We start from the raw sequence: 17,602 nt of genomic DNA on the forward strand, positions 1-17,602 counted from the left end.
ATTTTCAGCTTGATTTTTAACTTAAGTTTGCCCTAACATAAAGCTTCATACCTATATAGATAAAATTTTCATGCTTTTCACAGAGAAACTAAATGTCAGTTAATATAAAATCTCAAACAATAAAATTTTATTGCAAACTACTTTTTTTAACTTGAAAAGCTGGAGCACACCATATACTATATATGCATCTACCACAATGAATCGAAAGTGAAGTGTATAAGACTGACATATCAAAATAAAATTTCACTTAAACTACATCTTTTTATTTTCTATAAAGAATGCATTTATTAACAATTAGCTCAACATGATGCAGATTTTACACAATGACAATTATTCAACAAACAGTAAAGTATATTAAGCTTTATTCAAATAATTGCAAAGAAATGGTTTAATAAATCATATTTGGAAAATAGGCTGAAAAACATTAAAATGTGTCACTTTCAATAAAAACGTTAAATGGAGTGAAGTGAAAGTCTAAATGAATCATGGGCTACAAAGAAGCTACTGGTTTCAGGCTGTGGCTTCAAGATAAATACCTGGTTAAAACCGTGAGGAGGATCATCATCAGTCTGTAAAAGAAAAGAACTCAAAATAAGTCATAGAAATGGCAAGGTGGGGGAAAACTGTGTTAAATGAACATCATAATACACATAGACACATAATTATACTTTCATTCTTATGTGTAGTTTCTCAGATGGTAAGCTATCGATTTCTTTGTCAAGAAGTTAGCATTTCTTCAAAAACAGTTTGTCAATCACAAAAAGATACTGTTTTGATTTTACAGTAATGCCTAAAATTTGATTGACTCTTCACTGGCAGTGCTATAATCCATGAGATACATTCTATCTCCTGCCAACCTGTATGTAAAAAAGTAAGGGAAGTAATGTGTTCAGTCCAAAAATCTGCTGGTGAGTTTTTAGTGAATAAGCATGAATTAGAGTTCCCACAATAACACATTTTTACAATGTCTGCGTGCATGATGATTTGCCTACAACAACTTTTACACAAAACCTCATTTTCAGTTTTGGTACTTCAGACGTTATATGAATGAGAATAATATATTAGATTTTGGCTTAAACTAATAAAGCAGAAGTGATATTTAATTGGAGCTCTGGACAGATTTTCATGAGGATAAAAAGAGCTAATCTAAAACTTATCAGCTTTGATTACCACTTAACAGTTTCATTTTTCTGCCATATTGTGACCAAAAATAAGCATATTTTTTATAAACAATTCTGTATTCAATAAGTGTAATTCATTTTGTAATCAATTCTGTACTCTGAATTCAAATGAGCAGTCAAACTGTTTCAAGTATTGCATTTATGCAGCGAAAATTACATTTTTACTTAAAGTTGGCTTTTTCCTGATGAAGGTGCAAAACTGGAAAAAACCTTTACAGGAGATAAATATTAGGAAAACATATATTTTTTGGAAAAAACATATATCTATATACACATTATTAAATTGCTTTTGATAGCGGTCAAAATGGATATTTTCGTTGAAATATGGTACCTGGAATGTTTTGTGATTATTTACAATACCTCCTTTACTTCATACAAGGAAGTAAATAGAACCCAACAATGAACATCTAAAATCTATAATGAAGATAATTTCTAGTAATTTCTCTCAAAGACTATGAACTTTATCAGAACTGAAACCCCATCAAGTATCAAGCTATAGTTCTTACTACAGCTTGATAATATTTATAAAGAAGTTTATTAATGGGTCAAAGAAAAATTTAATATATAAGAAAAAGAGACTAGGTTGTCATTATTTATTCTCAAGTTTTATCCCACTTGAAACATTTTTTCTGAACACATAGGAAGTTTTTTTTATTTAAGTTTAAATTAAATTATTTAATGATAAATTATATGTGTTAGAATTATTTTAAATAAATGATAGTTTGATAATTTAATATTGAGCTACCAATATATTTGAATAATATAGTGTAACCAACAAGAATGTCTTGCAGGTAGTAAACTTTATTTTATGTACAAAATAAATAAAAGTTTGAATTTTTCTTTTGCAATATTATTATTATTTACAAATGCTTTGTTAAATATTTAGTAAATTAAAAATTTTAAATATTTACTTTGTTAAAAAGAATATTCATTTTATTTATTTAATATTTAAGTTGTTTGTCTAGTGTTTTCAGCTTGTGCATTCAGCCCTCATTCAAATCAATGGATGACTCGAGTTATGAACACTCAAGTCAGCAACATGTAATTTTCATTGTTTTATAACTTATGCCACATAACACTCAAACATCACTTTACTATTTTCGATTGTATAACTGAAATTAACAAAGTCTGAAAATGACTTAAACGATGAATTTTTACCTGCAGGAAATAATGGCCAGATAGATTAAAAGGCAGACTGATCCCTCGAGCCCTTTGACACTTAGGATTTTTCTGTTATCCACAGTATTAAATGTTTTATTAAAAAGCAGTCTCCCCCCCCCCCAAATAAAAAAGAAAACAAAAAAGTTTCAGAAAAAATAAGTAACTACTGTGCTTTAAATAAAAAACCTTTACTACAGAATAAATAGACAATAATGTTATGAAAAACCAAACCAGTATGAGTAAAAAGTAGTAATAAAGAATAATATTACTACATTACACAGCAACAGTGTTATTTCAGAGTAAAAATTTTAAATAAGAAATATCACAAAGGTGCAAAGTCTTAAGTAGTATATTATTGAACATTAAAAAACTAATATCAGCATAATTAAATAACTAACACAGTCTCAAAACTATGATCATATGACTCTATCAGTTAATGAGCTAATAAAATTTAGCAATATTTTATTAAATTGGGCTGTAATTTGTTTACACAAAACTGAGTTTGTGACTTAAGACTTTCTTTTGAGCTGGTATACAACTACTAAAGAGATTTCATCAGTAGATCTAAAACTTGTGCCAAAGGCCATTCGAAAAATAAAAAGAAAGGGGTTAAAATCCAATAAACACCACAGCCTTAGGAGAAAAAATAAAAATTAACTTTTAAGTCATGCAGTTCGAATGTAGTGATGGAGAAACAAAATTAAGAAATCATTGCAAGTGCAAAATTAAGGCAGGGGACTGAACTCTTAACGTCCGGAGAAAAGCCTGCTCTGCTCTTTACCACTGGGCTACGATCGCTTGTACAGGACCTGTCAGAAAAGCTGTGTGCTTCGTCATGTGATTAACTCCCATTTTCGGCGAAGTGAACAAGTCTTTGCGCTGCTTTAAATCCAGCCTGTAATTTCTCGACTGGAGATTTTGTTTACTGAATTTTTTCAATAAGTGCGAACATAGTTTCAAGTAGTTTCTGAATATTTTCATCTAGTACCGACAAGGCATCATTAATAGTTTTTGGAACTTTTCTTGGCGGAGTTAAAATAATTTTCACCCCGAATAGAAAATACCTGAATATATAAAGTAATGAGGAAGACAAAGCTTACCAAAATAAGAGAATTCCTTGATCTTTTATTTTTTAAATTTACATTACTCGTGTCCCACAACACAAAATTTTCTATATAAAAACCTATTAGTTGAAAAATTTGAGTCTCACTCCATTGAAATACAGCCATGTTTATTATTTATTCCAAAATGAGGAGAAAAGCATGTGATCACTCAAAGCAATCTTATTGGCCAATTTTATCATATGCTAGTGAGCAGCAAACGCCAGTTCCGAAATCGTGGCAAAGAACATGACCGATTTTTGTCGCATGTGCAGATCCTCGAGAAATTCGGCCAAGAAAATCGCTTCGTGTAGACAGGCCTTTAGACATTGTCCCATCAGATTTTCATCTCTTCAAGTCGGTAACAGCCTGCCTGGAATTAATTTTTTTTAGAGGCTGTCAAACAGCACCTTAATAACTTCTTTACAAATAAGCTTTATGACTATTAAAAAAAAAAAAAAAAAAAAAAAAAGAGCTTTTCAAATGCCTGAGAGATGGCAGAAAGTCATAGAATAAAATGGTGCTTAAGGTATTCAAAAAAAGTTTTATGTTTTTGCACTGCTACATTTGTATTTATCATCAGGAAATTAGAAAACTTTCTGGACGATCCAAAAATAAGTGTTTACAATGACCAGAACATGTGTTACAAAAATTATACAAATTTATAAATGCATTCATAAATATGCTTTTATTTATTCTAAGATCTGTTGCCATTTCACATATACTATCTTGCTCTTTTAATCTCATTACAGGTCTACATATTCTAATAATAAAGTTACGAAAATGTTAATATATATATATATATATATATGTAGAAATATAGCTACTAAATGCTATGCAAGTACAACTCTTTATCCGATCTAAACAAGTTTGCAGGCCAGAGTTTATACTACAACAAAAAGAGAAGGAAAACAATCTTCAATGGCATTCAGAATATATAAAAAAATGCATCATTATGAGTCAAAAGGTATTGTTGTAGATCATTCTTTCAAAAAAGATGACTATTTATATTAATCAATAATTACTTGTGGTAAGTAGAACAATCTTTTTTTTTTGGGGGGGTATGACATTATACAAAAAGCAAGTTTCCAGTGTATCTTCACGTTTTTTTAAAATTTTATAAACACATCCTGATTATTATTTCATAACATTTTATTTTACAATTTTATCATTTACAATGTGCAAACATGCTACATTAATTTATACATTAAGTTATAATTACATTACATTATAATTAATACATTAAGTCTTTGTTATTGAAATACCTGTTTGTTAATATGGCCTTTCATTTATATAGACAGAAACTGATGGCTTTCGCAATGTGCATGTAAAGAACGCCTACTGCCATTCTTTTGCGATTTTTAAAATCCAAGGAATATATATTAAAAAAAAAATAATAATAAAGTAGAAACATGACCTAATATTACGATGTATATATATAGATTATGTCAAATTTACGTACCTTTAATTGACCTAATACACATATTAAGATACCCCCATCAAACATTGGCTGAGCGTCTACAGCTGTAATGTTATGCGCAATCTTCTGGAATGTTAAACTCTAAAACAAAATATATAAATTTAATCAAACTTCCACATCAGGCTAAAATGGAACTTTAGATCAGCATACATTTTGAATAAAACCATCAACTTTGAAGGCAGCTTAAGCCTTTATTACAAAATAAATAATGCACTCAAATTTTAAAGTTGAATTAGAACACAATTATAATTACAAATTTATATAACAATTCTGGAAAAAAGGATGGGAAAAATTTCTCTCTAGGAAATGAATTCAGATGCAGGGCTGTGGAGTCGAGCAGATTTTGGGGTAAAAAGAGTCAGAGCTCGAGTCACTAAAAACAGGTTGACTCAGGCTCCAGTTTTTGTTGGGCAGTTTGTATTTGAAATGAAATTAAAATAAATTTTAAAAAATTAATGACAAGCAGAGTTACTTTTATTTATGGATTATATACATTAATAAATATTTATTTTCTATTTTATTGACATATTAATAAATGTACGGGAGGAGGATGGATATGATATTTGCCATTAGTGATTAAACTGATTCATTTAGTTACAAATTTCACTGGTAAATTTAGGTAAGCAGCAAAATTTCCAAAATTGATGCCATTCTTTGGAAGCAAGTAGAATAAGGAGGAATACATATTTGATGATAAAGAGGTTGCTAGAATAAAGAATATTTTTAGAAGATGTAGATGACCCTAATGTTTCACTAGCAGAAAGACTGAGGAATGATCTTGCAGAATTGGAAACTCTTCCTTCTATACCGTATATGGTAAAGTTGCAATCTGAAGAATTGACAGGAGGCAGAGTATGGAAGAATGTGATGTTTGTTCTTTCTGAAATGGAGGGTTTATTGCAGAAGGAATTATTTCTTCAATGAAGAAAAGAGAAACTAGTTTGCTAGACAATGAGATCTTGCTCGATTCAATATATGTAGATCCGAAACCCTGAATTTTGTTGAATGACGAACAAATTAAAAAGGGAAAGAAAGCCATCTATGAACTTTCATTAAGAATGAAATTATTCTCAGAACAATTGGAGAATTTGAATCAGGACAGTCAAACTGCAGACACTGCAATTGAGTCTCTACCTTCCTCTTCCAGTGATAAATTAGATTTTGAGAAATATTTTTGGATAATATTGAAAAGGCTAAGGTAAAACAAATGAAAATAAAGAATCAAGAGCCTTTAGATATAAAAATGAAAAAATACAAATAAGATTTCTAATAGAGAAATACGATTGTGCTTGCAAGACAACTCTTTTAGAACTTCTAAAAATCTATCCTGAAAAGTTAAAAGTAGCCCTAACAGTAACAGCTCTTCTCCTACTCAAGTTAGTGTAGAAAGACTCTTCTCAGCTCTGAAGTTTACCAAATCAGATCTATGGCCCTCCAACAAAGAAGATTTTGTCAAAGCTATACTGTTTCTTAGAAATAACTAATGCCAGTTTTCCCATTTTACAATAAATGCTAATTAGTATAAATAATTTGCTATGCCATGAATTTTTCTGTAGCATTTATTACTTCTTTTATATTAAAAAAATAAGCTGTAACCAATGCGTATATGTTTACATATTATATATATGAGGGAGTCAAGTTGGTCATTTTTCCTACCAACTCCACAGCCCTGTTCAGATGGCTGATAGCAATCTTCATGTTGTTCATTTGCTCCCTTCCTATACTTTCATTCTGTAAAGATTATTCCACTATCAATGTTACAATATCAGGATTGGCAGCTGTGCAATAATATCAAAATCATAAAAAATAATCTTCATTTTTATTCTCAGATATGTTGATTACTTTCAGATAATTACCTATAGGTGGCAGTTGCCAAGAAACAATTTACTGTGTTCATATGTATGGCAATCTAGAATCGCTGAAGCCCCAGCAAGTCTGGATTTTAGAAATTTAATTTAAATCTAGTAAGTTCACGCATGATTATTGTATTGTTTATGTCAGATAGAAGAAGCTAAGTTCCTAACAGAATTTCGCCAGAATCGATGCAGCCACACAGTGTTGCAAAAATTAGGGACAGCAAAAGTTTTGTAATCTAGAAGCACTGGGCAGCAGAATTTAGAGGATGAAGAGATAGCACCAGGAGGCAAATGCCTAGTTCCAAACCTGTTCACCCCCCACGCAATAAAGCTCAAAAGTATGATCCTGGCCAACATGAATACAATGTTAATCAATGTATTGTTACTGCCCACAGCGTGATTCCCTAGCCAGCAGGTGTTTGAAAAAGATTTGCAAAAACTCAGTCCGGAAAAAATCCCATTTACAGTTTTCCCCCCTTTTTTTGCAATATTATATTCTTCATTACTAAATTTTATAAGGGAAATTTTATTACTATTTCTTTATTTAGCATTTTATTAATTTATTTTTGGCTCCCCCTGGTGGTCCAGAGGTTTATATATTAAATTATTCTCGATGCCAAAATTTAGGACTATTACATATTTCACATAATAATAAAAGTGGGAATTAAAAGTTATAAAAAGTAAATGTATAATATTGTTTGTAGATACTGAGAATCAATAAGTAGAAATAGGAATACTACTACTAATAATAATAAAAATACTTGTAAAAAATTTAAGACAATTTTGATAGAGAAACAGTGGCATGGCTATAGACAGACATGATTATGCAATGTGCAAGGTCCTGTGAGTTTTAAGGGGCTCATTACTTTTTGAATATTCAAAGAGTAAATAATAAATTAATAAATTTGTTGCCAAAGCCATTTGATATTTTACATGTTTAGAATTTTAAATTTTAGGAACAAACTATATTTTTAATTACGATAAAGATTTATACCTTCTTTTCGAATAATATAAAAATTAGAAATAAAACTGAATGCCACAATAGCATATCTTGTTTGTTGTTCCCTTCAGTACTACATCATAAATTCTTTTACTTGCATGCATTGGCCTGTCTGCAGCATAGTAACACTGTTATAAAACGTACATGTGCAATCTAACACAAACTAGCCTATTTTGTTTGTGATAATCATTTTTTTATTAGTTTTGACTGTATTTTTATATTTGAGCATAAGAAGGTATTAAAGCATTGAAAAAAATTATCACAAAGCAAATAGGCTAGCTTTTGTTCTAAAACAAACAACAATAAAAACCTCACCTTAAAACAACATAAATCTTATTTGTATTTTTTGTTTTAAACAAAATAAAATACTACTTATATAACTAGTTAAAATGGATAAGACAAAACAAAAGAACAGGGCCGAAAAATGAAAAGAAAAAAGAAACAAGCTTCCAAAATTAGATAAATTTGCTATTAAAACATAAGACTCAGAAAAAAGATTCTTTAGTAGATATCATTTCTGCCCATAAGGTTCAACACAATGAACACACACACACACAAACAAACAAACAAACAAACAAACAAAAAAAAAAAAAAAAAAAAAAAAAAAAAAAAAAAAAAAAATTATTGGCCGAAGTTCCCTCTACAAGTAAGGCTGACAATTAACATACAGAAGAAACAAGATCCGTGTATCAGCAAATACAGGCACATACATTAATACATAATTATATAGTTAAAATATTACTGATTAATTAACTGTGATGAAAATGAAGAAAAACTAATAGGTCCATTTCCCAAAAACATTACACAAGGAATTAGGAATTTTAGTGCAATATATTATACATCCATGACAAACTACAGACAAGTGCCACGGCAATGGTTGCATTACTTTAAACTATTGGATACTGTACACTGCAAACCTTGTTGGTTGTTTTCTAACTTTGATAGAAGTTGGTCTTCAAGTATCAGATAGCAGAAAAATTTAATGGTAAGAATTAAAAATCAACAGTTTTTCGAAATCACATGGGTAAGCAAGCTCTGATATGAAGAATGAAGGGGAGGCAGATTTGACTAATGATAAAGACCTCGAAGAATAATGCATCCAAATCTAGAGGTTTTATTCTTCACATTGAACACCACTTCCTTAATCCAATCAATGGATTAAGGAATCGTACAGGCATTCAAAGCATACTATGCCAGGCATGTTTAGCCATCTAAGCTCTAGATGAAGAAAAGCATAACCAACTAATGGCATTTTAGAAACAATTCTTTATAAGAAATTGCACAGAAAGGATTAAACTCCCATGGGAGCAAGTCATTTCAGACACAATGAATGCTTGCTGGCATCAATTCTAGCCAGAAGTTGTCAACAATTTTAAAGGATTTCCATCACTTGAAAAATCAAGCCAAGGAAAGTGTACAGGTTGGTAAAGCAATAAGGCAGCAAAGGATTTTCAGATATGAAAGGAGAAATAACAGAATTAGTCAGGAATAACGATAGGGACAAATAAAGAATTGAATGATCTTATAACACTAGCAGATGGTGAAAGTAGTGATAGTGAAGACGATAAAGAGTCTTTAACACAATTAAACCGTCTTTTTCACTTACTGCCACTGAGCAGGCAGCGGCATATAAAACAGACCTGAAACATATATTCTTTAGCACCAACAAAAGGCCACAAATGACTGCTCTGATTAGAAATTTCACAAATCCATTCATTATTGCGAATGTAACTCAATTAGTAATTTTTCTTCTTTTTAGTTACATTTATTAAGATTGTTTCTGTGTGGTTTTGTTCTTGATAAATTTTGTTTAAAGTAGTCTTGAATTGCTTAAAAACAATAAATAAAACTCAATCATTTGACTTTAATGGGTGTTTGTTCATGTTTAAGATAATACAAAATTTAGTACATAAATGTGTGTTAAATTTCATATTATACACTAAATCGACATACTAAATTTAATATATACATATTTTTAGTACTGCTCAATTCTTCAGGCCTTAATGTTTTAAATTGTTATTTTCTCATGAGTTGATTTCAAGCATTAAATATGAATAATTAAGATGCATTTTTCATAAAGTATATAAAATTTTTTTATCAGTATATCTTTACTAATTCAGTTTGCTTAATTCTTCAATCTAAAATTTCTAATTAAATATTTCTTAAAAATTTTTCCAGGACATCATTATCTTTTTTCTTCTAATTTTTTTTAAAAAAATCTTTTGTTATATGTATATTTAATAAGTTGGAAATATATATATATTAATAAGTTTGAAATAGTTGATGGCATAGTAGACACAGAGAAGAAACTTGCAAGCATAGGCAAATTCAATTATTTTTCTTTTTATTCATGGTTGACACACATTTTTAATCAATCCAATATAAATAAAATGGATGCAACAACACCTTGTTCTCAAAGAATGTACTTCATTGGTAACAATAAATTTGTAAAATATACTTCTGAAGACAACAAGCAGTAACAAATTACAAGAGCACAGCAAAAAGGGCAAAGTTACCCATTCAGAAGAAAGTATCAGAGAGAAGAGGGTTTTGGTTCTAAAAAAAAGATGAATGGCTACACCTGCATGGTAGAGTTATGTAAGATCATATGTTGCGGATTAATTTTGAAATGATGCAGTTTAGATTAATGCATTATAAATAGTTCATATTTCTTGGACAAAAAGGATATCCAAATTAAACTGAAAAATAAAGGGGTTTTCCCAATTAAAATTAAAGTTTGCCTTCTTATTTTTATCTTATACTTAGACACACACACACACACACACATATATATATAAAAGTCGAGAAATTTAAAATTAAGATGATATATGTTATTAAAGTAATACAGTATGCTGAGAAATTAATGGGTAATCAAGAGACAATAATTAAGTTCAAATTAAATTATAAAAGGGATAATTTTTTGACATGAAATACTAAAATAAAAATTAAAACACAATTCAAAATGAAATAAAGACAATAAAATAAAACTAATGAAACATAATAAATATATATATTTTATCAGTTTTATTGAAATGAAATAAAAGAAAGTTAATAAAACATGATAAACTGACATATTTTTATACGAGTTTATCATGTTTTATTAAATTTATTTCTTTTAATTTCAACAAAATTGATAAAATATATATATTACATTTTATTAAATTGTCCTTGTTTTATCAATTTTGCCAAACTGTTTTGTTTCCTTTTGAATAGCTTTTGATTTAAATTCGATCTGAGTATCTCTTGTCGGAGAGTTGACCAACTTTTACGATTTAATTATTATCTTATAATAATAATAATAATAATAATAACAATAATAATATATATATATCAAGCAAGGTAGTAATTACAAAATTGAAAAACCAATTTGGTCTAGAAAACATCTTGCGCAATATGCTGCAAAATAAGTAAAATAGAAATTGTAGTAAGCTCGCCTAAAAGTTACCAGGAGCTGTTGCTCCAAAAAGTTCAACACGTTTTAAAAATTAATACATATGAAAATCAAACCATTAAACATGTAAAACATTAAAAAACAGAATCAGATAAAAAAGTAAGCGGAAAATGGTAAATTAGCCCAACTCGACTTCCAAACTGACTTTTCAAGGGAAATTTAATTTGTTTGAACGTCAAATTAAGCTAACCCCATTACGCGTTTCGCCGAAACAGACAATTGAAACTTTTTCGCTACAAAATTTTTTTTATTTTAGACAAAGTGTCTTGGAAAATTTTAATAGTCTTAATTCTCTGTTCCAATTTCCCGACGCGTCCGCACAAAATGACACATTAAGGTGTTAAAATATGTTAAAACTATTCCAAAACATCTTAAATCTAGACTAAAATAAAAATCAAAATCAAATTCAAAATAAAAACAAAAATAAATAGCGGTCTGCTATTAGTCCTAAATATACAAAAACATACGGGCTGGGCCTGCAAGCTTAAAGGTTAACAATTTTATATATTTTAGAAAACTGTAATGAAAATCTGTAATTAAAATAAAAGAAAATTAAGATGATAACCAACAAAGTGAGTCTTGCTAAGACCAAGAAAAATATATATATATATATATATATGTGTGTGTAATATATTCAGAAGCAGGAATTTTGACGGCATAGAAGTGTTGATCCATAATGACTAGGAAAATGGGAGCCGAAGGCAGATTAAATCTTCAGTTTTATTTTTAGCTACACAAGTTGACACAATAAACGTGCCTGTTCCAAAAGGCTTACATTTTTGAAAACTTTAGTGCGAGTTTTAGGCTTACATTTTTGAAAACAGAGTGTAGCAAGAAAGCAGCAACAGACAGACAGTAGTGTAGCTAGGAGAACGTGTGGAAAGCAAGTGCGTAATGTTCAGGATGAAATCTTAAGTCAGACTTAGTTTTGGTTTTCAAAGCATTTTGATTGAACAGTTAATATTCCTGTAAAATTACTATTGGCTGGTTGAGGTTTAGTTCCATTTACATCATCATAATTATGTAAGAATCATATGACATAGAATAGTCTCGAAATGACGCAGTGCTGAGAGGGGTTACTATTTTTAGAATTGAGAAGGGAAATTTACGTTGCTAATTTAATCTTTTACATATTATTTTTCTTACATATATACTAGCAGCTATGTGGCCAGCCCTCATCTCGCTTTTAAATGTACCGGAAAAATGCCTAAAGGGAACACCAAACGTTAAATTTAAAAATTGCGTAGAATTTTACATAAAGGAAGCTAAGAACTTTGTTTCCTAAAAAAAATCATGCAAAACTTTTTACATAAATAAAACATAATATACAAAATTACAATGAAATAAGCAATAAATCTCATATTTTCAAGAGAAAACAGTCAGCAGTCCAGTATCCAAAGCAATGAATGAAAAACTGTTACCAAAGCCACATTTCTAAAACAATGAAACTATCATCAGAAAGCAATAACCAATCAAAATTGTGCTTTGTGAATGACATAATTCCAAATATACAAACCTCTTTGCCATTAGCTAATACACAGAGAGAGAGAGAAAAAAGGAAATTCTTTCTGTTGCACCTCCCGAGACATGGGTGCGGCAGAATAAGAAGATTGCAATGTGCGTGTCCAAAAATCAAAAGAAAAAAAGCAGCATTTTATCTCATATTTTCAACAGCCAGCAGTCGAGCAATACAAAGCATTGAATGGAAAACTGTTGCCAAAATCACATTTCTAAAAGAATGAAACTATTCAAAATGATGTGATAAAATCAAAAAGATAAAATAAAAAAAGAAATCTGACTCAAAATTTGAAGGGAAAAAAAAAAAAAAACCCGCTTCGAGGTTCACCGGCTCTTGTCTAGATGCACCTATATACCAAATTTTGCAGCCTTGGTCTATTAGCTTACGCACTAGCACGAATGAAAGACACACAGACTCTTTCTTTTATTATATGTAGATATATATATATATATATATATATATATTATTACATATGATGATTTAGAGAGCAAGTTGACAGAAACAATTAAGTTGCAGTTTTGGTGGGAAGGCAATGGCATTACACTGCATAATTACATAGCAGCAATCGGCAGTAGTCATCATGAAGATTAAATATCCATTTTTTTATTTTCAGGACATAAAGAATTCTTTTTAAGTACATTCAGCAGATATCAAGTAGCACAATAGGTGCAATCTGCATAAGACAGAGTGGGGCATATAATTCTGATTATAGGATACTATTCATCATACTGATATATATACAAGTAGTGCTTTACAATGTTTTGAATATGGAATTCTTATGAGCTAGAAATTCATTTTTATTTTTGTTTTCAGATCATCCGAAATATGTACATAGCATTTTTATCTGTTATGGAATTAATGAGGAAAAGTTAAAGGTACGAATGATTAATATATATCGTTTCCAGTTAAACAGACAAAATCTGATTTAAGCAACCTTCTCCTTCAAATGTTATCATTGATGTATCTTCCTAAAAACAAAAATTTATTAAAATTCTTTTGCAAAAAATTCGTATTCTTACATACAATTCATAATCACACATAACACTCTTAATAATACAAAAAATAAAAAGTATTTTAAACATTCAGAGGAAAAGACAGGGAGGGAAAAAATTATTCTTTAGCTGAGAAAAGTTTGAAGATAATTTTAATGAATTACACGTAAATAAATAGCATGAGATAAAATGAAATTTTGTCTAATGATGTAAATATTCAATCATGCCATAAAAAGATTTAACTTAAATAATTATTTATAGATTCAAAAACTTTTGTCTAATAGTATATAAATTTTTAATTAAAAACAATCATAATATACTTTAGATGCTTCAAGATTTAGCAGTGTTAGCTGTATGAAAAAAGTATTTGGAGGCACTAGAAACAATGAATGCGATACAAGACCGAATATAAATTCTATTTATGAAAGATACATGAATGAATGTGTTATGAATTTTACACTTCATGAAAATTATTTTTAGTACAAGCACACAGTTTTTAATGAAAATCAAAAAAAATTTTATGAAGGTATCCTTTTATTGACAAAAGATTTTAAATCAAGATCCAAAAATATTGCATACGACTCGCAGGTGAAAAGTAATAAAGAATAATTACTACATTATACTAATTTGACAAACCTTACTGTGACAAATATGCGAGTTTCTCTAATATTCTTGTGCCTTTTTGCTTATTTCTAAGAATTTATTTACTGTTAATTTTTAATTTGCATTTAAACTTCAGAATTTTTATATATCCAACAGCAGTAGGTAGAAAGGATCAAAATCTTTTTTTAACTATGTTTTGTAAGAATTAATGCTTATTTACAATTTATAATCATTTAAACTTCTTTAAGTAATATTGCTGCTGCTTCAATTAAATTATTTAAGTTGGAGACTTAAATATGCTACCAATATTAGTAATCATAAGCACACACAATATTTGGTAATATCACTTGCACTTGGTAAACACATATGTACAGACACTCATTACATAAGGAACAAATTACAGTCAACTCTGGAGTAACAAGTGTAATACCAGGGATAATATCCACAATCAACTCAAAATCACAATTAATCTAAGGGCAGTTAAAAAATCCAGAAAAGAGAAATAACACTTATTATAATTAAGAGAAAAACACTCTTAAATATTTAGTTTGATTTTAGTCCATTAATTTGGAGAATTCGCAAACAGCATGAAAGAATATTAGTTACAGTACAATGTGAATATATTTAAATTACATAATACTGTCAAAACAGTTCCTGTAAATGTATACAAAATAGTGAATTGTGAAATTCATACTTGAATCTTCTGCATTATCTTGGAACATCCAAAAAATTGTTCTCCTTCAAAAGTCATCATTGATCTGTCTTCCTAAAAACAAAAACTTTTTAAAATCTTTATGCAAAAAATTCTTATTCTTACAAAGAATTTATAATCACACATAACACTCATGAAGATAATACGAATTTCAATAATAGGTAAAAGAAGAGAGAGAAATGGCTGGCTGAAAAGGGAGACATAGGAATAGAAACACTGCAGTCTCAGTGTTAGATTCATTATTCATCATTTTACTGATGTCAGAATCTTTTGTCACAACTCTAAGAATGCCAAGTTCTATTTTTTCAGTCAAATTTAAATATTTTTGTTAATATGACTGTCATATACTGGGAAGGTAGGGTGAATTAACAATCAACTAAACTTATACAACTATATTAAATATAAAGAACTCGCTTCCTGTATAAGAAATGATTGGCATATTTTCAACAAAATGATCAATTCATCTATTTTTCCTTATTCAAGATTGGGTAAATTCAGTATTTATGAGGATTACTTAGAGCTTTCTGCATGCGCCCAACTTCAGTGCAATACGTCAATCTGATAGAACTCGCATTAACTGTTAATATGGTGGTGGTATTTGTACTTCTTTAGTAGTCTTTACATGGTCATAATGAACAGTTCTAAGCAGCTACTAGCTAATAAAGAATCACATGTGAAATATAGTTATGCTTGGTATTGGCACTACATAAAAAATAATAAAGAGCAAGTACGTTTATTATTTTATTTTCTAGTAATAATTAAAATAAAATAGCACGCTGAACAAGCATTAATTTAGAAGTCAAGCAACAAGAATCAGCCTTATATTTACAAATTTTCACAGGACTAGTTTCGATGGTTTTACCGAACCATCATCCTCAGCTGCCAAAGCACAAATGAATGATATAAGATATTATGATTAGATTAGATAAGAAAGGTTGAACAGGATTTAAAGCTACTGGCACCATCTATTGAAGAAACAAGAACTAAAACATAACTTCCTTAAAGGCTGAAGGCAAAGATGAATTGGAATTATGGTTGTTAACTAGAACAGAAAAATTTTTTTGAATGTGAAATGCCTCTAGAAAATCTAATTAACCAATGAAAGATTTTTTTAAATAATTTTGGCAGCAGAAAAATTGAAAGTGTGATTTTCAGACCAATGCTAGGCAACAGGGGATTTTTGTGTTTCCTTTTTCCTAACATACGCCTCACGTTCTTTAATGCGAAATTTTAAGGCTTAGTTTGACCAATGTAAATCAAACCAAACTGGCAAGGAATCCTGTAAATACCCCAGAAATTCATATATGGAACTCGGAGTTTTATTGATAGGAAAATAAATGACCTAAAAGTTAAATTTCTGTAAAATAAGTGCAATTTTATAGTGATAAGTTAAAGATTATTTTCATCATTCCTTAAATTTGGGTAATTGCTTCAACACAATATAATGTGTGTGTGTATATATATCTAAAGAATATTTGTACATTAAGCACATATAATTTAACATACCCCTTTCCCACATTTTCCAAATGTGAATCTTTTCCATGTAGCTTTTGATTTCGATATCAACTTTTCTTTCCATTTTCCTTCCATCCATGCCTTTAATTTCTAACATTTTTGATGCTGAAGAGGGATGATATGAATATTAAGTCATGTTGAGAACCTACATAATATATGCGTCTAATAACCAAAATTGCTGCATATGCGATTCAAACAACTGAATATATGTTGTTGCTGAAATATTAATAAAACATGTCATGAAATCACAGTTTTGTTTCAGAGATAACCCCTCCCCCCCCCAAAAAAAAGACTTCAGGAATTTAAAAACCTTTAATTATAGTAATAATTGTGATGTTTAATAATTAACATTGGATAAGAACTGAATATGTGTTGAACTGTTAATATTACAAATACTGGATTAATGCATGCCTTATTTAAATATTTTGAATGACTTTGTTCTAAGCCATTTAAATAGTCAAAAATTGCTATTTCATACATTAGTGATTGATATTATATGTATGCTTGCTAAATGTATTCTAGGTGCATCCAAAAATCTTAGTGTTAATAGTGTACGGCAGTATCATATATGCCATAACATGTGTTAAATAGCTAATCATGTGCTAAAAGACTAAAAAGTATAAGTAACCTTATAGTTTGAAACCAATGTCTAATAAAAACAGTTATAGCAACTGCCTTAGCATCTGCTTTGCCTACATTTAGTGGGCAGATTTCTGTAAATGTGCATTTCTTCATAGCGTACCCAGATTAGAACAATGGTCAAATGAAAAGAAAATAAGGTACTTTTCTATTTTGCCAGCACAGGCGATAAAGTCACCAAAAATGATACTATCAATGCCAAATGGAATATCATAGCTGGTAACCTTTTACCAGGGTTGCCACTTAAAGAGGAGAATGAAATTGCCTGACTTTTCTAGGTGTGTTTTGAGAAAATTCCAGTCTATCCGCATAGTGCGTGTTGGCTGCACTGAGAGGTAAATTAATTATGGTACCACTTGAAAACACAAAAATTTGCCAATTGCATATGACTTA

At 29.4% G+C, this 17,602-nt stretch overlaps 1 protein-coding gene across 1 annotated transcript in view; it reads right to left on the reverse strand.

Moving 5' to 3' along the window:
* Positions 1–241: 241 nt before the first annotated feature.
* LOC118189759 (putative nuclear transport factor 2) overlaps positions 242–17,602 on the reverse strand; it is a 34,609-nt gene continuing 17,248 nt past the window's right edge. The window contains exons 2-4 of the mRNA XM_085824909.1: positions 15,038–15,109; positions 4,905–5,003; positions 242–569 (exon numbers count right to left, since the gene is read on the reverse strand). Coding sequence (XP_085681035.1) covers positions 453–569; positions 4,905–5,003; positions 15,038–15,109 — 288 coding nt within the window. The 3' untranslated portion in view covers positions 242–452. The remainder of the gene's footprint in view (positions 570–4,904; positions 5,004–15,037; positions 15,110–17,602) is intronic.

The sequence above is a fragment of the Stegodyphus dumicola genome, chromosome 10 (genome assembly GCF_044657685.1).
Source record: "Stegodyphus dumicola isolate Sdum_Otavi_A_Nest chromosome 10, ASM4465768v1".
Taxonomy (NCBI): Eukaryota; Metazoa; Arthropoda; class Arachnida; order Araneae; family Eresidae; genus Stegodyphus; species Stegodyphus dumicola.